Source organism: Mandrillus leucophaeus, unplaced genomic scaffold (assembly GCF_000951045.1).
Source record: "Mandrillus leucophaeus isolate KB7577 unplaced genomic scaffold, Mleu.le_1.0 Scaffold14, whole genome shotgun sequence".
NCBI lineage: Eukaryota > Metazoa > Chordata > Mammalia > Primates > Cercopithecidae > Mandrillus > Mandrillus leucophaeus.
Window position 1 is genome coordinate 4,419,394 of NW_012101365.1, and position 25,148 is coordinate 4,444,541.

A 25,148-nucleotide genomic window follows, 5' to 3' on the forward strand; every position below is an offset into this window, starting at 1 on the left:
CCACAGTGGCATATGGCAGTTCCTCCATAAATAAATGGCCAGCCCATTAAAAGCAGAGTGAGCACATCAGTCTGATAATGAACAACTGAAATTACTAAAAGAAACGCCCAGGTACAAAGTGGACCCAGAGGAGGCAGCGCTTGCACCAGGAGCTCTCAATTCACTTTGATTGCACATTACCATCAGCTGGGAAGCTTTAAACTTCCCAGTGCCCAGGCCATACCCTACATGTAACCAGATCCTCTGGATGGGACCCAGGTGATTCCAATGTGCAAGGGTAAGATCCTCTGCCTTGTCATCTAGCCTTACCAGGTTTGCTCTCAGAATGCACGTCTCCTAGCCTGAAAATCTGAGGTATTCCAAAGGAATCCTGGGCCCGGAGCTCCAATGGCAGGACTGGGAGCTGGTAGGGCTTGGCTACACATTCATTAGACCACTTGATGCTGGCCAGGCATGGTGGCTCAAGCCTGTAATCCCACCACTTTGGGAGGCCAAGGCAGGCAGATCACCTGAGGTCGGGAGTTTGAGACTAACCCAACATGGAGAAACCCTGTCTCTACTAAAAATACAAAATTACTCAGGTGTGGTGGCGCATGCCTGTAAGGCTGAGGCAGGAGAATCGCTTGAACCTGGGAGGTGGAGGTTGTGGTGAGCCGAGATCGCGCCATTACACTCCGGCCTGGGCAACAAGAGCGAAATTCCGTCTCAAAAAACAAAAAAAACAAAAACAAAAACAAGAAACCTGATGCTGTGTGCTTGGAGGCAGGCAGGGTTCCTCTACCAGTAACCAGCTGCCCGGAGGCTGTTTAGCAGGTGGAAAAACTGGTCAAAACAACTGCAGTGCACTGGGAATTAGCTCAGGGGCCTGGCCTCAGGGAGCTCACCATCAACAAGAGGCAGGACCACTGTACAATGAGCTGTGTATACACAAAACAAGAAGGGATGTGATCTGTGCGATGGGAGGCAGGAGAACCACTATTCAGAGCTGCCAGGCAGCTTTTTAGGAGGTGCTGGCTTTGAGCTTGGTCTTGATAGATTCTTGTCAGATGTGGACATGTAGAGAGCCTAGGGGGCCAAGGATGGAAAATTGGTTATGTTCCTTATCTAGGATGCAGGAGCAATGAAAGTAGTTGGCATTGCTAGGGTAGTTCAAGCCTGCTCCATTTTCCATAGAATTCAGGCAGAGAGTAGCTTTTTCTTTTTTCTTTAAACCAGCTTCTACATTAAGGACACAAGAGACCAGCTTTTAATATTCACCCCATTGTGGCTCTAGGATCCAACTCTGCACCTAGGATAAGATCACCATGCCAGTTGAAGCCTGCTGCCCCGATACTTGAGGGAAGAAATGGTTTAAACCACATTTTCCTAACCACCTGATTTTTTATGTGGGGGGTGGGGTGTGTGGGAACAGTCAAAAAGGAAAGAAAAGGAGTAGGAAGCTGTTGCACTGTTAAAATGGCAGATGTTATCATTGTTTCAAATTAATGTGCAAGACTCATTCCAGTAGTTTGACTTTATTCAATCCATAGAACGTGATCTCAGTGGTTAAGCCATCTTAATAGGGCCAGGTCTCTTGAGGTAGTTTTTGGGCCATCTGTTAATTACATCGACTTTCCAGGAAACAGACTATGGAGAATGAGAGGAATCAGACTGCCTGTCACAAACCTCTCGTGGAACCCTCTAGTGACACCTATAAGGACATTACAGATCTAGTTCCAGACTTCATAGATCTAGTTCCATTATCTCAAGTTACAGATGGGGAAACTGAGGCCCCAGCAGGGGGCGGGGATGTATCTAAGTCACTAGTGAGTTGGTGGCAGTCAGGTCTCTTGATTCTTTTCCCCATACTCTCAGCCCAACTTCTCAGTGGAGGGGCACTGGCAGGCCTGCTCTCTGGACAGAATGTAGCAAAAGGCCCGTGGTCAAACTGATATGGGGTGGGGAAGGTTGGGGGGCCCTCAGCCATCAGCCATTCTCATCCTACACGTGAAAAACTCAGCTGAGAGAAGGGAAGTGACTTACCCCCTCAGGGTAAGACCCAAGACTGGAGCTTGGCTCTCTTGCCTCTCAGCCTTCTAGTAGAAGTTTCCACAATGGAATACAAAAGGAAAGGTATTTGGCGGCATGGCCAGTCTGGAGAAAAGGATCAAGTTAATGACTTTAAATACAAATAATCTGAACACATGACTGGAAAATTGGTTTCCCTAACGTGATCTCACCCTCCATGAGCTGTGCTGTTTCTGGAGAGAACAGTCCAGGAAAGGGGTGTAGGAAAAGGCAGCGTTAGAATGAACACCAAGGCTGCAAGATGGGGGCAGGGGTGGGCTGGGGGCATTTAGATGGTCTGCACTTGGGTCAATAAATCCATGACTCCATCTTTGGTGAGGAAGACCACCTCACCAGTGTTCTGACACCAAACCTCAAAATGTGCAGGGTCCTCCAGGGCCCTCTTGCCAGCAATGATCACAAAGGGGTAGCCAAACTTGTTGGCATCTTTCAGTCTGTTTCCGATGGTCAGATGGGTCCTGTCGTCCAGCAGCACCTCCCCGTGAAGCTGAGGCACTGCCTCTGTGATGTGGTCGCACAGCTGCCCTATGAGCTCAGAGGCCGCCTCCTCCTTACTGCCCTTCTTAGGGGGGATGAGGCAGGCTTGGTAAGGGGCCAGTAGGCTGGGCCAGCGGACACAGTCTTCTGTAGAGAGGACTTCAATGGCAGCAGCCAAGATCCGTGTCACACCCAAGCCATAGCACCCCATTTCAGCCAGGGATGGTTTGCCATAGACGTTGGTAAACTGGGCATTGAAAATGGATGAGTACTTGGTACCCAGGTAAAATGTGTGCCCCACCTCAATGCCTTTGGTTTCGGTCAGTGGGCCCTGGCAAGCAGGGCAGTTCATCTGTGACAAGTCTAGTGTCTCCAAGTTGGCTGAGAAGCTGCAGTGGGGACAGATGGCAAGCCGGTCCTCTCCAACATCCACAGGGAGCTGGAACTCATGAGACATCGTGCCTCCGATGCTGCCGACATCAGCCTGGACCTTGACAAATCGCAGCCCTAGCCTGTTGAACAGGCTGCAATAGGCATCACACACCAGGTTGTAGGTCTGCTGGGCGGCCTCCGGGGAGGAGTCAAAGGTGTACATATCCTTCATGTAAAACTCTCGGCCACGGAGAAGACCAAAGCGGGGCCTGGGCTCATCCCGAAACTTCCTTGTCACTTGGTACAGCAGGAAGGGAAGCTGCTTGTAGGACAGTTTCTTCTGCGCGGCAATTAAGGCTGTAATGGCTTCCTCGTGAGTTGGTCCTAAGCAGTATTCCTTGCCATGCCTGTCTCTAAGTCTTAGCAGCTCCTTGCCCATCAAGTCCCACCGGTTGGTGGCTTGCCAGAGCTCTGCCGGGCTGAGGGTGGGCATGTTGACTTTCTGGCCCCCGATGGCCTGCATCTCCTGGTCTATCACTCGCACGAGCTTCTCCATGGCACGGACGGTGTACGGCAGGAGGTGATAACAGCCGGGGCTTGCTGGGTAGATCAGGCCCACCTGCAGCATCAACCGCTGGCTCTTGCAGTCACCAAATTTGTCCTGCAGGGAGAGCACCTGGTCTTCCCGAAGGTTCTGTGGCTGGAACACACGAGACAGCAGCAGGCGCCGCCCTCCTCTTGGGGCACAGTGGTGAAACCTGCGAGGAACATACCCAGAGAGCTGGCGGCTGCAGGTGGCCAGGGCGGGCAATGCTCTGCATCTTGTCAGCAGCCCTTCCATGACACCCTGGCACCGGGAAGCACGGGCACCTGGAGAAAAATGAGTTGTGTGAGAATGAGCATCGCCCGTGTTCCAACACCACGAAGCAGCCAACCCAGTCTGCTCTCAACAAACTTCGAAGACGGCCACTGATTTTGCAGATACAAATCCTTCCATTTCTAATATCCTAGCAGATCAAAGCACTATTTCTCTAACCTCTTACTTCTGTTTTTGAAAAATCAATATTTTCCTTATTATAAAAACATTAACAACATCCTGTGGAGAGACAGCGTTGTGTAGTGACTGCACAGGCTCTGGAATCAGGAAGCCTAGATTCCAGTCAGGCCTCCCACGGGCTGCACCCTGTGTAGCTGGCGACATGTGTCTTAACCCCTCTGTGCTATTTCTTCATCTGTAAATAGTAATAACAACAGGACCTACCTTCTAGGCTTACTGTGGACACAGAAGAGTTATAAAAAGTTCTTGGAACAGCATCTGGCATGTACTATGAGCTCAACTAATGTCTGCTATTATTATTATAGAAAACTGGGGGGGGGGGGGAAATCTGAAAACAAATGGGCACGCTGGCTTACGCCTGTAATTCCAGCACTTTGGGAGGCCGAGACGGGTGGATCACCTGAGGTCTGGAGTTCGAGACCAGCCTGACCAACATGGTGAAACCCTGTCTACTAAAAATACAAAAATTAGCTGGGCACACGCCTGTAATCCCAGCTACTTGGGAGGCTGAGGCAGGAGATTCGCTTGAACCTGGAGGTGGAGGTTGCAGTGAGCTGAGACTATGCCACTGCATTCCAGCCTGGGAAACACAATGAGACTCTGTCTCAAAGGAAAAAAAAAGAAAGTAAAGAAAACTGTAATCCCTCAGCCCGGAGTCAACTGCAGCTGACGTTTTGTGGCGATCTGTCTCTTGCAAACCCTGTCCTTTGCACATCCCTCTCTTGTCCCTCTACCTGCCCCAACATTTAAATGTCATGGGCCTCTTCCCTCTTCACAGCACATACTCCCTGGACAGCCCGCATGCTGAGGGCTGACTCAAAATCTCCACCTGCCTCCCAGAGAATACATCAGGCAGGTACTTCAAACCCCGTGTCCCAGAATGAACTCAGCATTCTCCCCTCAAACCCACTCCCCCTCCAGCACTGCCTGTCATTGTGAATGGCACCAAAAGTTGCACTTTGCCCAAACCAGAATGTGGGGTTCACCTGCTCTGCCCCTCTCTGTGTCCCACATTCACAGCCCTCTTGGCCCTGTCATTCCTACCTCTTCCTTTGCTGTTCAGTCTGTCCCTCTTCTCTCCACAGCCTCCACCCAGGTCCAGGCCACCCTCATCTCTCACCTGGACGGTTGCAATAGCCTCCCCACTGGTCTCCTGGCTTCCATTCCTGCCCTCCTTCAATCCATCCTCTATACTGCAGCCACAGGGGAGACTTCCCAAGCACAGATGCTAACAGCTTTTCTTGGTTAAAATGGCCTCCTGCTACCCTTAGAATAAGGTCTAAGCTTCTGACCTTCAGGGTGTGCACAGCCCCACATGGGCTGACCCCCTTGGACCTCATCTCACCACGCCCCCCTCTTTTTTTGAGATGGAGTCTCGCTCTGTCACCCAGGCTGGAGTGCAGTGGCGCGATCTCCGCTCACTGCAAGCTCCGCCTCCCATGTTCACGCCATTCTCCGGCCTCAGCCTCCCGAGTAGCTGGGACCACAGGCACCGGCCACCACGTCCGGCTAATTTTTTTGTATTTTTAGTAGAGACAGGGTTTCACCGTGTTAGCCAGGATGGTCTAGATCTCCTGACCTCGTGATCCGCCTGCCTTGGCCTCCTGGAGCGCTGGGATTACAGGCATGAGCCACTGCACCCTACCCCATGCCCATTCTTAAACATACTGTCCCTTTTGCACAGAACACCCCTCTCCCCTTTTCCTGCCAACATCTAGTCATCCTCCAGGCCTCAGGATAACCATCCTCTCCCCAGGAAGCCTTTCTTGTCCCACTCCCCATACCCCCAAAGGGCTGGCTTTTCCCGCACAGCCCACTTGTCTCCTAGGGTTCCTGCCCATTTGGCTGCCTCTCTTCTCCCAGACACTTGGCTCAGTGCAATCAAGGACCTGTCTAGCTTGCTCACCACTGTATCTTCAGCACATGACAGGGGCCTACTAGACATTGTCCAATAGGCAAGTATGTTTCTCTGATTTCACAAAATAATCACACATTTCTAATGGCAGTACAACATTCCATTGATTGACCACATCAAAAACCAGTAGTTGGTTTTCTCTGTTATACATAATCTACAATGAAGAGAAGGCTTTTTTTGTCATATATTTGGGAGAGACATTGAAGAATGGAATTACTGAATCAAAGGCTATAAATTATTTTGAGATTTTTTATTTGTATTGCCAAATTTAGTGAGTACCTCTACTTTTCAGCACAGTCCATGCAGCAAAGCTGCCGGCAGTACGCTGGGAATGGGTTACTGATTCCCCTCAGCTCTAGGGAGCTGGGATCTCCCAGCTGGTTACCTCTAGCAGCCTCAGGTCCTCCAGCTGGTTCTCTCCAATCTCAAGCAGCCTCATCCATTTCCCCTGTGCACTGTGCAAATGTTTAAAGGTGGTGAGGCACTGCCACAGAGCCCTAGTGTGGTGCTGTAGGAACGTTCAGGCCATGGAGGCAAGGCACATGTGGATTCACCCCTGGCTCCATCACTTCCTTGTGATCCCACCTTACTTAGGCCAGTGGCTCCAGCCAGAAACTCATCCTTGATTCCTCCTAAAGCAAATGAGTCTGTCTCCAAGGTTTCCCTTAAGTCCACCCCCTCCTTTCTGGCCCTTACTGCCTCAACATTGGGTTAGCCCCTCAAAACCACTTGCTACATGACAGTTGCCCAGTGGTTCTGAAATTGAATCAAGCATCAGAATCACTGGAGGGCTTTTTTTTTTTTTTTTTTTTTTGAGACAGAGCTCACTCTATGACCCAGGCTGGAGTGCAGTGGTACAATCTCAGATCACTGCAAACTCCGTACCCCCAGGCTCAAGCGATTCTCTTGCTTCTGCCTCCTGAGTAGCTGGGATTACAGGCATGCGCCACCATGCCCAGCTACTTTTCATATTTTTAGTAGAAACAGAGTTTCACCATGTTGGCCAGGCTGGTCTCAAAACTCCTTGACCTCAAGTGATCGGCCTGCCTCGGCCTCCCAAAGTGCTGGGATTACAGGCGTGAGCCACCATGCCCGGCTGGGCTTGTTAAAACAGTGATTGCAGAGGCCCATCTCCAGAGCTTCTGATTTAGTAAGTTTGGGGTGTGGGCCGAGAACCTGAATTTCTAACAAGTTCCCGGTGACACTGATGCTGCTGGTCCAGGGACCTCAGTGGGAGAACCACTGCAGGGGTCTAGCTGTGTACCACGGATGACTAACCTCACAAACTCCATGAGGATGACAGCTATGTCTATTTTATTCCAAGTTTTATCTGCGGCATTCAGCACAGTACCTGGACAAAGTGGACACTCAATACATGTTTTTTTTCTTTCTTTCTTAAAAAATAGAGATGGAGTCTTGCTATGTTGCCCAGGCTGGTCTTGAACTCCTGGCCTCATGCTATCCACCTGCCTAAGCTTCCCAAATTGCTGGGATTACAGGCGTGAGCCACTGTGCCCAGGCTCAATACACGTTCTATCAATGCATGAACTGAGTACTTATTGAAGCCCGTCAGTCCAGTCTCCGTATTAGTCTCCAGCTAAAAAGACAGCTGACCCAACCACTCCCATTTACAATCCATTAACGGCTGGTTTTCATGATTTTCTCAGAATGGCACCAAAGCTCTTCATATTTTGATCCCAACACACCTCTTCCAGCTTCTTATCCTAGCATTCCCCAAGTTGCTCATCATTCTTGAAACAGACTGACATCCCCAAAACCCCCAGCAATTCCAACTCGAATTCAAGGTTCACTTATTCTAAGAAACTTTCTCCAACCCCTCTAAACAGAGAAAGTCACCTCCTCTGTGCTCCACTGCACACACCTCTTTTTAGTATACTGTACTAGAATCATGTCCAAAAGTATTTTTGAGGAACTATTGTGTGCCAGGCATTGGAAGCAAATGATGTTTCACATAAATTTTTTTTCTTTCTTTCTGGGGGTGTGTACAGGGGCCAGGAGGGGAGGTCAGTGTCGATGTTTAACATTCTATTCCTTGATAAAATTACAAGTTCATGAAGTTTTATACATCTTTAAATTTCAGAGTCTAGCATAATGCCTACTATTTATTACTATTTGTTGATCAACATATTGATAAATTAAGAGCAAAGTAAAGGGGTGCAATGATATAATTATCTGGATAATTTAAACGAGAGCTTTGAGCCCTCCTCCTCCACGTTCAGCATGTCTGTCCTCAGACCCCTCAGCTTATACAAACAGGAGAATAAGTAGAATTATCTCAATTTTTCAGTTATCTACAGGGAATATCTAGAAAGCAATATAGTAACTAACGTATGCAACACTTTAGGCTCCGGCAAACAGCCTCTGAGTCATTCAGTCGATTTTTTTGAGTACATACTCTGTGCGGGACACTGTCAGCCCTTCCAGCCCAGGCCTTTTCAAAGATTCTTTGACTCACTATTTCCTCCTAATCTAATCTGAAAAGTTGTACATAAAGCGTTTACAACGGTACCTGATACATAATATTAAGTGCCACAAAGTGCTATTATTATTATTATTATGATGCCCAACTCAGAAAAAGGAGGCTCTGAGATATAAAGTCATTTGTGTCAAGCCACACAGCAAATAAGCGCAGGGTCTGACCTGGAAGGCAAGGTCCCCGCCTCCAAATCCTAGTTTCCATCACGAACTGTGCTACATTAAACAGCAACGGAACCCTAGGCCTAGTTCTAAGAACCGGCTCGGCCTTCACTCGCTCGGTGTCCCTGGTCCAATCACTTCGCTCCGGACCTCCGTTTTCTCCAACACAAAACGGGAAGGCTGGCTCGGGCAGCAGGTGGTCCCAGGGCCTTTCCAGAGCTGGCACTTCGAGAACACCGTGTGACTCTCACGACGACCGAGGGACAGACCAGGAAGTGCTGCCCTCATTTTACAACGGAGGACACGGAGACCAGGAGACGAAGAGTATCAAAAGTTTACGTGATTCTCAGCCCGCCCCAACTCAAGGACGGGATGCAAGTGGGAAAATGAACAGCAGGGTCCTAGGTCTCCGCGCCCAGACCGCGTGCCCGCTTCACATCGCTGCCCGCGCCCGTCCCTCAGGTCTGGCAGTCACCCACGTTCACCTACCGCAATCCCCAGCCCACGCCGCCCGCAAGACTGCCGCCGCGCCCGGGCCAGCGCGCTTGCGCCTCGAGCAAGCCCGCCCTTAAGCCCTGCCTCCTGCCCTTCTCCTCAATCGCAAAGCCGCGCTCAGGGGCGGGGCCGAGTGCAGGGGCGCTCTGGCCCCGCCCCACGCTAGACACGCGTGAGAGATTTTCCGGAAGTGTAGCCATAGAGCGAGAACCCGGCTTTCCTCAAGATCGTTGATTGGCCAGAACCAGCCAAGAGTAAATCACCGTTCCGGAAGTACTTTCTAGGAACTTGGGAAGTGTAACTCTATGATGATTTGAGCGTGATGTTCCCGCCCACTGCCAGGCCCCGCCCACTCCCCAATAGGCGCACCGCTGGCGACAGTGTAACCATGACGACACACCGGGCAACGTAGTTTCTAATCTATCCTATGATTTTTATGGGCTTTCCATTTAAATAATATAAAATTGTGAAACAGTTGGAGAAAGACTCCTTTATTACAGTGCCCAAGACAGTCTTTAAGACATGAAATCAAACTTCCATTCACCAAATATTTTTTGAGCAGCTACCACGTAGATGCCACTGTGGTAGACACTGGGGACAGTGAAGTGAACCAAACAGACAAAATTAGCTGCATTCAGTATAGCTTGTGTTCTAGAGAGGACACAGTCAATAAACGAATACAGTGAAATCTAAGCAGGGCAGGGAATGGGAGCAAAGAACTCAGCAACCAAGATAAACAGTATTTTAATACAAGCGTTTTTTTGTTTTGTTTTGTTTTTGTTTTTGTTTTTGTTTTTGTTTTTCTTTGAGACGGAGTCTCGCTCAGTTGCCCAGGCTGGAGTGTAGTGGCGTGATCTCGGCTCACTGCAAGCTCCGCCTCCCGGGTTCATGCCATTCTCCTGCCTCAGCCTCCCAAGTGGCTGGGACTACAGGCGCCCGCCACACCACGCCCAGCTAATTTTTTGCATTTTTAGTAGAGACGGGGTTTCACCGTGTTAACCAGGATGGTCTCGATCTCCTGACCTCGTGATCCACCCGCCTCGGCCTCCCAAAGTGCTGGGATTACAGGCGTGAGCCACCGCTCCCGGCTACAAGTGTTTTTTTTTAAAAACAAAATTAATGCAAAAAATCCATGGCAAACAAAATACCAAAATTTAAAAGAATCTGTCAGTCAGATGGTGCTAAAGGCTATAAAGAAAAAATTAACTAGGGAAGGAGAATGGAGTAGGGGGATTAAGTGTTTGCAATTTTTTTGTTGTTCTCTTGTTCTTTTGAGATGGAGTTCTGCTCTTGTCGCCAGGCTGGAGTGCAATGGCGTGATCTCGGCTCACCGCAATCTCCTTCTCCCGGGTTCAAGCAATTCTCCTGCCTCAACCTCCCGAGTAGCTGGGATTACAGGCTCCCACCACCACACCCAACTAATTTTTGTATTTTTAGTAGAGGCGAGGTTTACCATGTTGGCCAGGATGGTCTCGAACTCCTGACCTTGGGTGATCCACCCACCTCGGCCTCCCAAAGTGTTGGGATTACAGGTGTGAGCCACCACGCCTAACCAAGTGTTTGCAGTTTAAAATAGGAGGATCAGGAAAAGCCTCATCAAGTAGGTGGCATTTTAGCAAAGACCGGAAGAGGGTGAGAGACAGAGGCTTGCAGGGGAAGAATTTTCCAGACACAGGAAACAAGAAATGCAAATGTCCTGAAGTGGGAACTGCATGTTATATGACTCTACCTAATAACAACTACAGTTATTGAATGCCTAAAACGTACCAGACCCAATACAAGACACTGGTGATTCTGATACTGGCCCCAAGAAGCTCTCAGCTCGCCAGGATCTTCCAGGAACAACTCCGTGTGATCACTGGTGTGATAGGGGCTGAGCAAACCCCTGTGGGAGCGTGGGGAAGGAAGGCTTCACTGAAGAGGTGACCTTTCAGCTGGACCTGAAGGATGAATGGGGTCTACCTAGACAAGAATGGCAGTGGGAGTGGAGTGCAATGTTCAGGCAGAGGGACCAGGACATTCAAAGGCACAGCTCAGGAAATGATGAGCCAGTGTGAGGGAAGCATGGGGTGTGGTGTGGTTTACATCTTTATTCTCCCAGCTCCTCACACAGAATTTGGCACACAGGCCAGAGCAGTGATTCTCAACCTTGACTGCATTAGAGTCAGTATATGCATCCACTCCCAACCCCTGTGCCGAGATGCAGGTTGTGAATCCGGGGTGGGCCCAGACATTATTATTTTATAGTTCCCTGGGAAATTCTAACGTGCAGCCGGGGTTAGATCTGCAGGCCTAGAGAAAAGGCATTGGACGACCTGGTGATGGAGGGGGCAGGGGGCAGATGCCATGTTATTATCCTGGTCTTACAGTTGAAGAAAACACAGCTCGGGTGGAGCACACGACTACATCTGCCCAGCAGCTAGGAGGCCAGGCAGGGCTGGGGTGGACCTGAGCTCTTTTGTCTCTAAGAGCCTTGCTCAGCCTCTACAGCCCAGTGCTGTGGTAGGGGCTTTCCCCAAGGAGTGCAGTCCCAGAGGTTTCACTGGGCTGATATTCCTCACTCCTCCTCTTTGGGGGTAAGGGGCAAATAAACTTCAGAATTTCTTGGATCTACATATCCAAAGTAGCCTTTAATTTCTCCCTGCTCCTGTGCACGTTATTACATTCCTTCCAATCCTGGAAAAGCCAGGCAGCTGTCCTCAGCACCCTGAGGTGTTAATTATTTCTCAATTAACAGTCCCCAGGCTGTAGAGCATAGTGGTGTGGAGAGGCCTAATGACTTGCCGTGTTTATACACCCCCACATCTTCAGAGCACTTTACCAATGGTAACTACTTAATGCTCACAACCCCCTTGGGAGGCAGGCCAAGAATGCTGCGTTTTACTGTGAGATTGCAGGAGGCTCTGCAGCTCCAGGCTGCAGAGTCCTGTCAAGACGGCCACGGAGTAGATTTGCTCCCCATTGAGAAAGTCCAGGGTGGTGGAGATCCCAAGGTCATGGAAACCCGGAATCTAGCCCTGTTGCTGCTAGCGACTTCCTGTGTGACATTTCAATCAATCAATTGATCAGAGTTTATTGAATGACTTGATTTACAGGGCTTATTCATGGTTAAAGCCCCATGACACACCACCCCATCCCCTGCAAAAAAAAAAAAAAAAACACACACACACACACACACACACACACACACACACATACAGAAAAAATCTATTCATTCTCTCATTTATTAATTGGTTATCAGAAAGAAATAAAGCAAGAGAAGGACTCCACACCTGCCTTGGTGCCCCACAGCTCTGGGGACACACCACACACTTAGCGATCTCCCCTGGCCAGATTAGGATCTGCTTGAGGGCAAGAACAGGTTTTGCTTTTTTCTCTATTCTCATCCCTGAGCAGAGGGCCTGGCCCAGTGCTGGGGCTCAGTGCAGGGTTTTGCTTTTCGGTTTATTTGTTGTTTTAATATAGCAATCAATAAATGAATGGATGACTTGTCTTCCCTCAGATCATGGGCTCCTCTGAGGACACACTGAATCGTCCTTGCATCCAGAGTCCCTTGCCTGGAATCGGGGCGCCTCCGAATGTGTGCTGAATAAGCAAATGAAGGCAGAGTTAATGATGAGCTCCCCAGCCTCATGAGTTCACGCCTCCTGGAGAGGCTGCCTCTGAAAGCGGTGACACAGCGCCCTATGGTAAGAAGCTGTGAGGAGGGAAGTGCTAGGTGCTGAGGGAACACACTGCAAATTGGGGGGTTGGGAAAGGATGTGACATTCAGCCATGAGGTGGGATCCGGGAGGGCTTCTCAGAGGAGGGCTACTTGGAATTGACCTTAAGGAATACATAGGAACTTCCCAAGCCAAAAATGGGATGGAAAGACATTCTGGTCAGAGAGGCAATAAATTGCTTCTGATAAGGAAGACGGCTAGAGATAGTTCTGGCTGGAGCACAGAGCACCCCCAGGTGTCATGGACACACAACTGGAGAGCCATCGGAAGCCAGGTGCAGCAGGGCCTGCTGGACCAAGCTCTGAGTTTATCTTCATCTTTGTGGCCATTGAAACCATTCTGATGAGGAACGATACTCCTCTCTGCCCCTCTCTTCCCTTCAACACGCACAAACTCCTGCTCTGAGCACAATCCCTGGACACTTTGAGTCCCACTCTGTAGCATGGACTTGTCGTAACTTGAAAGTATAATTGGCACCACAGGAAGGCAGCCTCCTCCTCTGCTGCATGCCCCTAGGCAGACACTGCTCATGTGAGAAGCAGGCCTGTGGGCAATAGAGGGTTCTACACCCGGAGAGGACTGGTCTGCTGTGTTTCTTTGTCTGAAGTGAGAGCTCATATTGGAGGAGGATGGCAAGAGAGGCCGGAAAGGAGACTCCTATAATAGCCCAGACTAGGGCAGTGGGTGGAAGGGGAGGAGGCCGATTCCAGAGATAACTGTCCAGAGGCAGTCCACCTGATGGACTCTGAGCCCACCCCTGCACCCTTAGTCCAGCTCAGCCCAGACAGGCTGGACTGTGAGGGTGGCTTTGCAGTCAGGAAGGCCTTGACTAGGAATCTGCCCAGGCTCTTCTCAGCTGCGTGACCTTGGTGAGTTACTTACTCATTTCTTTATCCATAAGACAGAAATCATAACAGCATCCCATGGGGGCGTTATGAAGGGACACTGAGCAATGTCATTGGAAGCATCCAGCCCATCCCTCAACACTAGTTTATTCACTTTCTCTCCCACGTTGACTCTGGGGACCTTATTGCTCCCTCATCCACTGTAAGGAAAGAACCCTTATCCTACTGCTGCTGCCTCTGGTTCTGAAGGACTCCTCACTTTTGCCACTGTGGAGGATGCAAATCTTTGGTCTTTGAGAGCCCTTTCTCCTCGGGCCCAGAGCACACCACTTGTTCATTTGTTCAGTGCCTAAGCCTAGAGGAGTGGAGGCCAGCAGGGATCAGGAAGGTGGGACTCCTGTTTTTATGAAGATTCCTCAGAATTAGAATGTGGCTACTACTATCATCACCATCCTCACCATCAGTAACATTTATGGAGCTCTTGCTATGTGCCAGGGACAATATTGACTACTTTATATCTATGTCTTTTCCTTTTTCTTTTCTTTTCTTTTCTTTTTTTTTTTTTCTTTTGTTTTTAAGACAGAGTCTTGCTCTGTCGACCAGGCTGGAGTGCAGTGGAGTGATCTCGGCTCAGTGCAACCTCTGCCTCCCAGGTTCAAGCAATTCTCATGCCTCAGCCTCCTGAGTAGCTGGAACTACAGGTGTACACCATCACGCCAGCTAATGTTTGTTTGTTTGTTTGCTTGTTTGTTTGTATTTTAGTAGAGAGAGGGTTTCACATGTTGTCTAGGCTGGTCTGGATCTCTGAGCTCAGCTAATCTGCCACCTCGGCCTCCCAAAGTGTTGGGATTACAGGTGTGAGCCACCGCCCTGGCCCACTTTACACCTATGTCTGATTAAATCCTTACAACATCTCCACGAGGCATTAATATCACGGTTACATCCATTTTACAGATGAGGCAACCAAGGCTCAGAAAAGTTGGCTGGCTTCTCCATGGTCAACACAATTAGTAAAAGGGGAAGAAGGGAGTCTTACCCGGGTTTGTTGGATGCATAGCCTGATGTCTGCACTCACAGCTTCCAATAGCAACTTATTTGTATCAAGCATGTCTTGACCCAGCACCAAAATTGCAGGAGCAATCACCCAAACAGACCCTGTCTGACTTGGCCCCTCTGTCTGGAGGCCTGCTCTTCAGCTCAGTGGCACCCCCATCAGGAGCCCTTCCTTGAAGCCCCCATGGGCAGAGACTCCCCCTCTCCTGGCACCCCTTGTAATTTTGTCTTTGTATCCCATCTGACCGGCTCACTCTCTGAGATGGGTCACAATTGTGTGTGTAAGTGTGACAGGGCAAACAGACCTGAGTGCAAATCCTCATTTTGTTACCCACTTACCATATGGTCATTGGTGAGATATTCAACCTCCTCAAGCCTCAGATACCTTATCCTTAAAATAGTAGTGACGTCTCCCTCATGAAGCTGTAATGAAGATAAAATGAGTTTGCCCATGTAAAGGGCTTAGTACAGTGCCTGGTGCATAACCAGGGTTCAATAATGTTTGCTATTATTATTATTGTTGATGTTGATGACATTGCCCATGGCGGGCATGATGCCTGGCACACAGCAGGTTATGTAGCACACACAAGAAGTTCATCTCTCTGTCCCACTAGACTGCAAGCTCCCAGACGGGAAGGACCATGTTTATCTCTGGTCCTACTAGGTGTCATAATGAATCTCAATACATATGTGCCAAATTAATGTATTTCTAAATAATTCCATCAATTCATAACAATGCCCGCTAAAAATACAACAGAGCAAAACCAGTAATAGTTAATCTGCCAACCAACAACTTCTTTTGCTTTCTTTTTTTCTTTTTTTTTTTTCAGAGTCTCTCTCTGTCACCCAGGCTGGAGTGCAATAGCACGATCTCAGCTCACTGCAACCTCCGCCTCCTGGGTTCAAGAGATTCTCCTGCCTTAGCTTCCCGAGTAGCTGGGATTACAGGCACCTGCCACCATGCCCAGCTAATTTTTTGTATTTTTAGTAGAGATGGGATTTCACCATGTTGGTCAGGCTGGCCTTGAACTCCTGACCTCAGGTGATCCACCTGCCTCAGCCTCCCAAAGTGCTGGGATTACAGGCATGAACCACTGCACCTGGCCACCAACAACTTATTTTGGATCACCTCTTTAGGTTAGCCCGGCAGAGCACTGGGCACAGCCAGAAGTCGGGGGCACAGTGTTGGTACTCCAGGACAAAGGCAAAAATCAAATGTCTGTGTGTCTGGGTGTGATTCCAGCAGTTTATCTGGTGTCCCTCATCTGGAACAATGATGGGAATTCAGTTCCTTTTGAAAAAACCCGCTTTTCACTTTGGTGTGGGCTTTTGGTTTAGGTGTGTGGGGTTGACGAACACAATGTTCAACACGGGAGAGTCCATGCCCTCCAAAGCTGGTGGCTGAGAGAGGGGAGTGCAACATCTGGATCTAGACATACCTGGGTTTTCTTCCTGGCTTCAGTACTCACTGGCTGTGTGACCCAGGGCAAGTGATTAGACCTATCTGGCCTTCAGTTACTCTGATGGGGTCGGTATCCCTCCTGAAATGTTTTGGGGATCAAGCAAACAACAGTACAAAACTTTGTAAACTGAAAGTACTGTATTAGTGATACAAATATATTAGTGATAGACATATATTCAGATCATCTGTTTGTAAGATTAAGGGTATAATGAGATAATGACTCTTAAGTAATTAAATGTGATTATGTAGGTAAAGTACTCAAAGGGCCCCTGGCACACAGTGCTCAATACAGCATTAACCATTGTTAATACTCCCTTGCATCTGCTGCTCCTCTACCTGGTGGCTGTCCCCACAAACCCCATTTCCACAGAGCTCACTCCTTCGCCTCCTTTGGGTCTTTGCTGGAATGTCATCTTTGAAGCCAGAACTTCCTGACACCTTGTTTTTCACTACAATCTACTCCTACTCCCAGCACCTCCAGCACTCCTGATACTCTCTCTCTTGCTTTATTTTTCTCCATAGCATTTATTGCCATTTAATATAGTAAATACCTTTCCCATCTTCTGGTTTACTTGTATTCTGTTCCCCACCCCACCCCTAGCCCCAGTAGAATGTAAGCTCCATGAGGGTAGGGATTTTTGTTTTTCTTCACTGCAGCATCCCAGTGCCTAGATTGAGGACACCAAAAATTTTCTGTAAATGGCCAGAGCATATTTTAGGCTTTGCAGACCATATGGTTTCTGTCGTAACTACCCAACTCTGTCACTGTAGCACGAAAGCAGCCATAGAATATGTAAACAGATAAGCATGGCTGGGTTCCAGTGAAACTTGGCTTAATTAGCCAGGCACTGTGGTGACTGCCTGTAGACCCAGCTACTCCGGACAGTGAGGCAGAAGGATTGCTTGAGCCCAGGAGTTCAAGGTTGTAGTGAGCTGGATCTCACCACTGCATTCCAGCCTGGGCGACAGAGCAAGACCACGTCTCAAACAAACAAACAAAACAACCACAAAAAAGAAACTTTTTTTTTTTTTTAAGCAGCAGGCAGCAGCGAGAATTTGGCCTGTGGGTTGCAGTTTGCCAATTCCTGGCCTAGATCAACGCATGGCACATTGTATTAGCTTGGTGGAAAGTAATGGCAAAAACTGTGATTACTTTTGCACCAACCTAAGAGCTGCTCAATAAATATTTATTGACTGAATTAATTGTGAACAAATGAGCACAGGACTCCCAGAGACACCTGGTACAGTCCCTGGTACACAGCTGACTCAGTAAATACATATTCCTTCCTATTTTGTGCTTAATAAATATGACAAGGTAGGCTATGATAAAGTGTACTAGAGGTATGAAGAAAGTGTTGTGGGAGAATTGAGGGGGTGTCTCTGTCCCTTGGGATGAGGGAGGCCTTCAATGGTGTCTGTATAAGAGTTCTCCAGAGAAACAGAACCAAAAGACCAATAGGATGTGTGTGTGTGTGTGTGTGTGTGTGTGTGTGTGTGTGAGAGAGAGAGAGAGAGAGAAGGAGCAAGAGATTTATTTTTAAGCAATTGGCTCACATGATTATGGAGGCTGGTAAGCGCAAAATTTGCAGAGTGGGCCAGCAGGCTGGAGACCCAGGGAAGGGCCAATGTTGCAGTTCAAGTCCAAATTCCCTCTTGCTTGAGGGAGGTCAGTCTGTTCTAGTTGGGCCTTCGACTGATTGGATGAGGCCCACCCACATGAGGGAGGCCAATCTGCTTTACTTGAAGTTCATAGATTAAAATGTTAGTCTCATCCAAACTATGCTCTCCAGGACCAACCTGGCTAACATAGTGAAACCCCGACTGTACTAAAAATACAAAAATCAGCCAGGCATGGTGGTACATGCCTATAATTCTGCTATTCAGGAGGCTGAGGCAGGAGAATCACTTGAACCTGGGAGGCAGAGGTTGCCGTGAGCCGAGATCATGCCCCTGCACTCCAGCCTGGGTGACAGAGAGAGACTCTGTCTCAAAAAAAAAAAAAAAAAAAAATTCAAAAACAAAAACACCCAAAATATACTCTCACAGAAACATCCAGAATAATATATAATATTTAACCAAATATCTGGGCACTGGTTGTCTTAGTGTGTATGTGCTGACAAAATATCTGAGACTGGGTAGTTTATAAAGAACAAAAATGTCTTTTTTTTTTTTTTGAGACGTGGTCTCACTTTGTCACCCAGACTGTGGTGCAGTGACACAATCTTGACTCACCAGCAACCTCCGCCTCCCAGGTTCAAGCAATTCTCCCGCCTCAGCCTCTTGAGTAGCTGGGATTACATGTGCACACCACTACCGCCCGGCTAATTTTTGTATTTTTAGCAGAGATGGGGTTTCACTATGTTGGCCAGGCTGGTCTCGAACGCCTGACCTCAGGTGATCCTCCTGCCTTGGCCTCCCAAAATGCTGGGATTACAGGCATAAACCACCGCATTCAGCCCAGAAATTTGTTTCTTACAGTTCTGGATACTGGAAAGTCCAAGATCAACTTGCTTTCAGTTTCTGGTGAGGGCTGCTCTCTGCTTCCAAGATGGCACTTTTCTGCTGCATGCAAACATGGTGGAAGGGGACAAAAAGGGATAATGTTGTGTCCTCATATGGCAGCAGAAATGGAAGGCTAACAAGGGTCAGGCAGCTCTCTGAAGCCTCTTTGATTGATTGATTGATTGTTTGATTGATTGAGATGGAGTCTCACTCTGTTGCCCAGGCTGGCGTGCAGTGGCGTGATCTTGGCTCACTACAACCTCCACCTCCTGGCTTCCAGTGATTCTCCTGCCTCAGCCTCCCAGGTAGCTGGGACTACAGGTGCACGCCACCATGCCCAGCTGATTTTGTATTTTTAGTAGAGACAGGGTTTCACAATGTTGGCCAGTCTGGTCTCAAACTCCTGACCTCAGGAGATTCACCCGCCTCCGTCTCCCAGAGTGCTGGGATTACAGGCATGAGGCACTGCTCCCAGCCCTGAAGCCTCTTTTATAAGGGCACGAATCCATTCCTGAGGTCAGAACCCTCATGACTTAATCACTTCCCCCAAAGCTCCATCTCTCAATACCATCACATTGGGGTTTAAGTTCCAACCTATGAATTTCAGAGGGACAGATACATTCAAACCATAGCAGTAGTCCAACTATGTTGACCCATGAAATTAATTATCACAGTGTGCAAAGTTGCTTCCCCCACAAGCAGACCCTAAGTCAAGGATTCAAGGGCAAGTAGTTTATTTCATAGTGATCCCAGGAAGCACTGTTTGGGAGTGGAGAAATAAGAGGCGAGGAAAAACCACACAAGGTGTGATTATGAGCAGGTTTTGCTGCAGAAAACTGGGCCTCAATCCCTCTGGGGACCGCAGTCCCTCTAGGAGACAATGCCAGACTGCCTCAGAATTATCCTACTCTCAGGGCTTACGAGGCTGGGGTATTTATCCTCCAATGTCCATTCACCATTATTAGTGGAGGACTGCTCCTGGGGCCACCGACCACCCGGTGCTTCCCGTCTGCTTGGGCTAAGAGAGAGCCCTCGGTTGAGAGTGACAGATGCTTGCGGTAGGATGAAGGGCACGCACCTGGTGCATGAGGGCAGAGGGAATGTGGGCAGGGCACTTTAGTGATACTTGGGCTGACCTTGTAGGATAAGCCCCCATCTTGTTTAAGATACTGTTTTTCAAGTCTTTGACGCTCAGCGCTAAGACTAATCCTAAGTGGGGCGGTCACTAACAGCTGTGCCAGCAGAAAGGCAGAGAGCATTTTCTTTCTCTTGCGCCCAGTTGGAAAACTCTCTGGGAAGGACTCTGATTGGCCTAGCTTGGGTCACGTGCATGCTCTTGCGGTCAGGGGGCGGGGTATTATTATTGGCGACCTCCACCGCCACTCATAGTGAGGGGAGGAGCAGTTAGTAGCCCACCAAGATGAGGTATGCCACTCCCAGCAGAGAGGGGGCTGGGCAGGTGAAACAATGAATCTCCTGTACAAGAAGAGTTCTTTCGCTTGTTTATTTTATTTTGTGGGTGACAAATAAAACTCACAGAGGAGCTGCAAGTTTAATGAAACAATTTACATGCCAAAATAGAACAAGCCTCACCACAGAACTATTGACTGGTTTGGAAACACAAGCACAAAACATCCATCCTAATTTTATGTATTCAGTGTGTAGAGCAACATATGTGATAGAAGAGAAAATAATCTAAACCCCAAGTAATTAAAAAGCCATTCATTAGTACTCTTTAGCCTGCCTGCCATTCAATGCTGTATAAAGGGACCTCAGGAGAGTTATTTAACCTCTTTGAGCCTCAGTTTCCTTGCCTGTAAAATGGGAATGATGCTAATCCCAGCACTTTGGGAGGCCAAGGTGGGCAAATCACAAGGTCGTGAGATCGAGACCAGTCTGGCCAACATTGTGAAACCCTGTCTCTCCTAAAAATACAAAAATTAGCCAGGCATGGTGGCATGCACCTGTAGTCCCAGCTGCTTGGGAGGCTGAGGCAGGAGAATCACTTGAATCCAGGAGGTGGAGGTTGTAGTGAGCCGAGATTGTGCTATTGCACTCCAGCCTGGGCAACAGAGTAAGACTCAACAAAACCAAACAAAAAAACAAAACACTGCAGAGGTTGTATTCCAATGAGACCTGGGAGGCAGGAAAGGTGCCTTAGGTAGTGGAGCAGGGGGAGCAGAGGCAAGGAAGTGGGAAGTGAGAACAGGTGTACAGCCGGCTGTGCAGCCTGGGGTGCTGTGTGGGAGGAGGAACTGGGGAGAAGGAGGGAAGCCGCTGTGTCTCTAACCCCATCAGCAAGCCCCGCCAGAGACTCCGGCCCCAGGAGCCGGGGAGGGTTTCTCACTGGAAGCATGCCCGCAGTGCTGGGGATCTGTTTCCATCTGCTCATTTTACTGCTGAGTTGTAAAGTGCTAAATGTCATTATCCTCCCCTTCCTTAAACAAGAAAAAAAGTTAACAGCCCGAGAAAAGGAGATATTTCACTTCATTTGGCATCCAGCCACCATCATCCACACAGGGTGCTCCCTTGGGGTCTGGCTAGGGATGGAGAGGAGCCCTATTCTGTTCTGCTTTCAGCTTCTAGCACCCACTCTGTGCAGGCTCCAGGCTGGGTGGCCAGGTCAGAGCTCAGCCTGGCTGCGGGCAGAGTAGCCAGCCACCCTCTGAACAGCTCAAACACTGCAATAGGTGCCAAAACAGAGGGAAAGTAACTTGTTCAAGGTCACTCTGCTTATTAGGGACTGTTCTATATGGCTTGAGAAGGTGAACTTGAACCAAGGAAAATTACGGATTTCAACTCAATAGAAGGACAAACTCAGAAGACTCAGATCTGTTGAAAAATGATTCCTTCATGAGGTAGTGAGCTGTTTGTCTGCCAGAGGCATGCAAGTGTTGACTAGACCCTCCTTTCAGAAGACTCACTATAGAGAGGAGTCTGCTCCAGATGGGGGGTGGGGGGTGCAAAAAAGCTTATGATTAAGGTTCTTTCCAACTCTGAGACTCTAGAAACCTGTAACTGAGAAATCTCATCCATTTTCACGATCTTTAACATGCCTTGCCCCTGCTGTCTGAACAGGAGTTTCTGGCTGCCTGATGATGGCATGACATAGAGGGAGTGAGCAGGCAGAACAAGGTGTGATTCATCTTCATTATTCTGATTATGGGGTCACTAAGGCTTTCACTCTGTAGGGCTCCCTCGAGGACTTCCTGCTGCTTCCACTGTTTGACAGTTGATCCTCCCAGCGGCCCAGTGGGCAGGGGTGTCCTACAGGGCTCAAAGCTGTACTTAAACATCACTCATCCATTGAAGCTGCAGTTCCTGGGGACTGCAAGGCCTGGCCTTAGCAGTGACTTGTTGAAGGCGGCAGCCATAGGCCAAATCCCAAGGTCTGGGAACAGCCATGCCCTCTTCTCCACTGGGCTGTGGAAAGGCCACTAACCCAGGATGAGTATGGCCAGTGTGGAGAGGGACTGGGGTTGCCAGCTAAAACCCTCAGTAGCTTCTCTTAGGCTTCCCACTGGTCCCTAGAGCCTAGCATAACTTGCTCACCGTGGCCTAGACTGTGAGCTCCTGAAGGCAAGGACAGGGTCTGTTTTGTTCCCCACTGTGGCTCCAGAGCTTGGCAGTATGCTTGGCACTTGATCAGCGCTTGGTAAACATCTGTTGAGTAAGCGAATGGAAAACCTGTAGTCTTTCTGAATGTGACAGAAGTGAACTTCGGAAGCAGGCACCCCTAAAAGGGCAGACAGCGCTGTACCATGAGTGATATGGTTTGGCTCTGTGTCCTCACCCAAATCTCATGTGGAATTGTAACCCCCAATGTTGGAGATGGGGCCTGGTGGGAGGTGATTGAATCGTGGGGGAGATTTCTCATGAATGGTTTAGCACCATCCCCCTTGTGCTGTTGATATGATAGAGTTCTCACCAGATTTAGTTGTTTAAAAGTAGGTAGCATCCCCGCCCCTCTCTCTTGCTCCTGCTCTGGCCATGTAAGACGTGCCTGCTTCCCCTTCACCTTCTGCCATGATTTGAAAGTTTCCTAAGGCCCCCCATGAAACTGAGCAGACGCCAGCATCATGCTTCCTGTACAGCCTGAGGAAAATGAGTCAATTAAGCCTCTTTTCTTTATAAATTACCCAGTCTCAAATATTTGTAGCCATGCAAGAAGGGACTAATGCAATGAGTCTGGCAGTTTGGACAAGTCCCTGCTCTTTGGGCCTCAGTTTCCCAATCACAGAATTGGGGAACTGGCGTGAAGCTGGATAGGAGGTAGGAAGTAAGGTCATGTTCCTTGGCTGAGCTCCAGACTGCAAGGGTCCTTGGGCTGCAGAGCTGGCCCCAGCCTTGGTCATGTGGACCTGGTAATGGAACCACATCTTTGGGACTGACATGCCACATCACTGCTGGGCGTTTACTCAGTTCAACATCCAAAACTAAACCTGTTTTATATGCCAAGTGCACTGCGGGCCATGGGGCCAAATGGGTTGTGGTTCCTGCTATGAAGAACCCAGAGTCGAGTGGGGGCAATGGACATGCAAAGAGAAGGAAAGAAATGCAACACGGTGGGACAAAATGCCCAAGAGGTCTCCATGCGTGAAAGGGAGTGATTAATGAGAGCTGGAAGGATGTGCGAGACTTCCTGGAGGAGGTGCCTTTGAGCTGACCATTTGGGGTAGAAATGACAGGAAAAAAGCCAGTCGAGTAAAAGGGTGGACAAAGGCACCAAGATAAGGCAGTGTGGGAGCAGTAATCAAGGGTAAAGTAACAGGTAGGGTTGGTGCTCACAGGGCACGGAAAAGGCCCAACTCCACACCGAAGATGACACAGCTCTTGCACAGGGCCGTGTTCCAGGAGGGAGCACTGAACGAGGCTGGTTCAAATCTTGGCCCTTCACATACTTACCCGTGACCTTGTTCTGTGTCTCAATTTTCTCATCTGTAAAATGAGGATTCTAATACCTAACCTTCAGAACTGTTGAGAGCATTAAGTGAGATTACAACATGAGATTACATTAAGTGAGATTACATGAGATTAGCACAGAGTAGGCAGTCTGGGAAATGGGGTTTCCTATCTCTCTTTGGCTTTTTGTTAATATGCAGATACTCCTGAGATAAGCTATAGTGGGCGTGTGTTAACCATTTATATAATTAGGATGAATGAAATGATCAGAAAGTTTACTGAAAAAGTTATGAAAGGACAGGGAGGCAATGGAGGGAGAAATACATACCTTTGGGGACAGGAAAGACAAGAAAGGAAACAAACAAACTGGGGACCTGGGGAAAAAGACAAACTTCATCAGCCTCTACGTTTTGCTAGCAGACTGCCTTAAATTCAGTTTGTTTGTTTAAGGAAGGAGAAGAAAGAAATGGGATCCCATTCTAGGGACAGTCATGGTTCACAGTCTTGGGCAGAAGAGGGATGGGGGTGGTTGGGGGGTAGAAGTGGACAGGGGTGTGTGTGGTCTGCTGTGGAGTCACCTTCTGGCCTCTGCTGCCATGGTGGTGAGAGGAGAAAGAGGGTGAGAGAGAATGTCACCATTCAAAGTGGTGAGACATGGTGAGACATGAGGTAGAATTCAGGAGCCTTAGGGTGGCCTCACTGCCAGATTTCACAGGTACCTGGAATGCCACCATTAGTGTTGAAACACTGTCCCAGTGGATATCAGAGTGACCCATGTAACAAGTGACACACAAACCTTTAACATATAAACACTGAATACTTTAGAGTTGATTAGTTTATTAGTATTTTTCCAAACCTGAAGAATGGTGAAAGTAAGTTTGTGGTAAAAAGTGTGAAAGTAAGTGTGGGGAAAACAGTAAGTATGGCTTTGGGCAAGCTGTTTCCCTTCTATGGCTCTCAGTTTTCCCATCTGCACAATGAGGGGGGTGCACTGTGCAATCTCTAAGACACTGAATTTCAGTCTGTTCTCTACCCATCAGTGGATATATGAGATGCAATGCAGGGGTGCTGGTCTGTCCCTGGTAATGAGTGAGGATATGAGCAAAGCAGTGAGTACAGCCTGGAATTTCAGCTACTCGGGGGGTCGAGGTATGAGAATCGCTTGAACTTAGGAGGCTGAGGTTTCAGTGAGCTGAGATCTGGCCACTGCACTCCAGCCTGGGCGACAGAGTGAGACTCTGTCTCAAAAAAAAAAAAAAAAAAAAAAAAAAAAAAAAAAAAATTCTATGACTATGATTCTAAGAGTGTAAAATTCCAAGATTTTCTTTAGAATTAGTAGAATAGTCAAGATTGGGGGCAGGGCAAGGCGTGGTGGCTCACACTGTAATCCCACCACTTTGGGAGGCTGAGGCAAGTGGATCCCTTGAGGTCAGCAGTTTGAGACTAGCCTGACCAACATGGTGAAACCCCGTCTCTACTAAAAATACAAAATTAGCCAGGCGTGGTGGTGCACGCCTGTAATCCCAGTTACTTGGGAGGCTGAGGCAGGAGAATCGCTTGAACCCAGGAGGCGGAGGTTGCAGTGAGCAGAGATCGTGCCATTGCACTCCAGCCTGGGCAA

The 25,148-nt window shown here is 48.6% G+C and overlaps 1 protein-coding gene across 1 annotated transcript; it reads right to left on the reverse strand.

Moving 5' to 3' along the window:
* Positions 1-1,498: 1,498 nt before the first annotated feature.
* On the reverse strand, positions 1,499-9,130 carry PARS2 (prolyl-tRNA synthetase 2, mitochondrial (putative)). The gene is made up of 2 exons (XM_011973831.1): positions 9,036-9,130; positions 1,499-3,786 (listed from the first exon to the last, which is right to left on the reverse strand). The coding sequence occupies exon 2, from the start codon at positions 3,755-3,757 to the stop codon at positions 2,336-2,338; it is 1,422 nt and encodes a 473-aa protein (XP_011829221.1). The 5' UTR covers positions 3,758-3,786; positions 9,036-9,130; the 3' UTR covers positions 1,499-2,335.
* Positions 9,131-25,148: the final 16,018 nt, after the last annotated feature.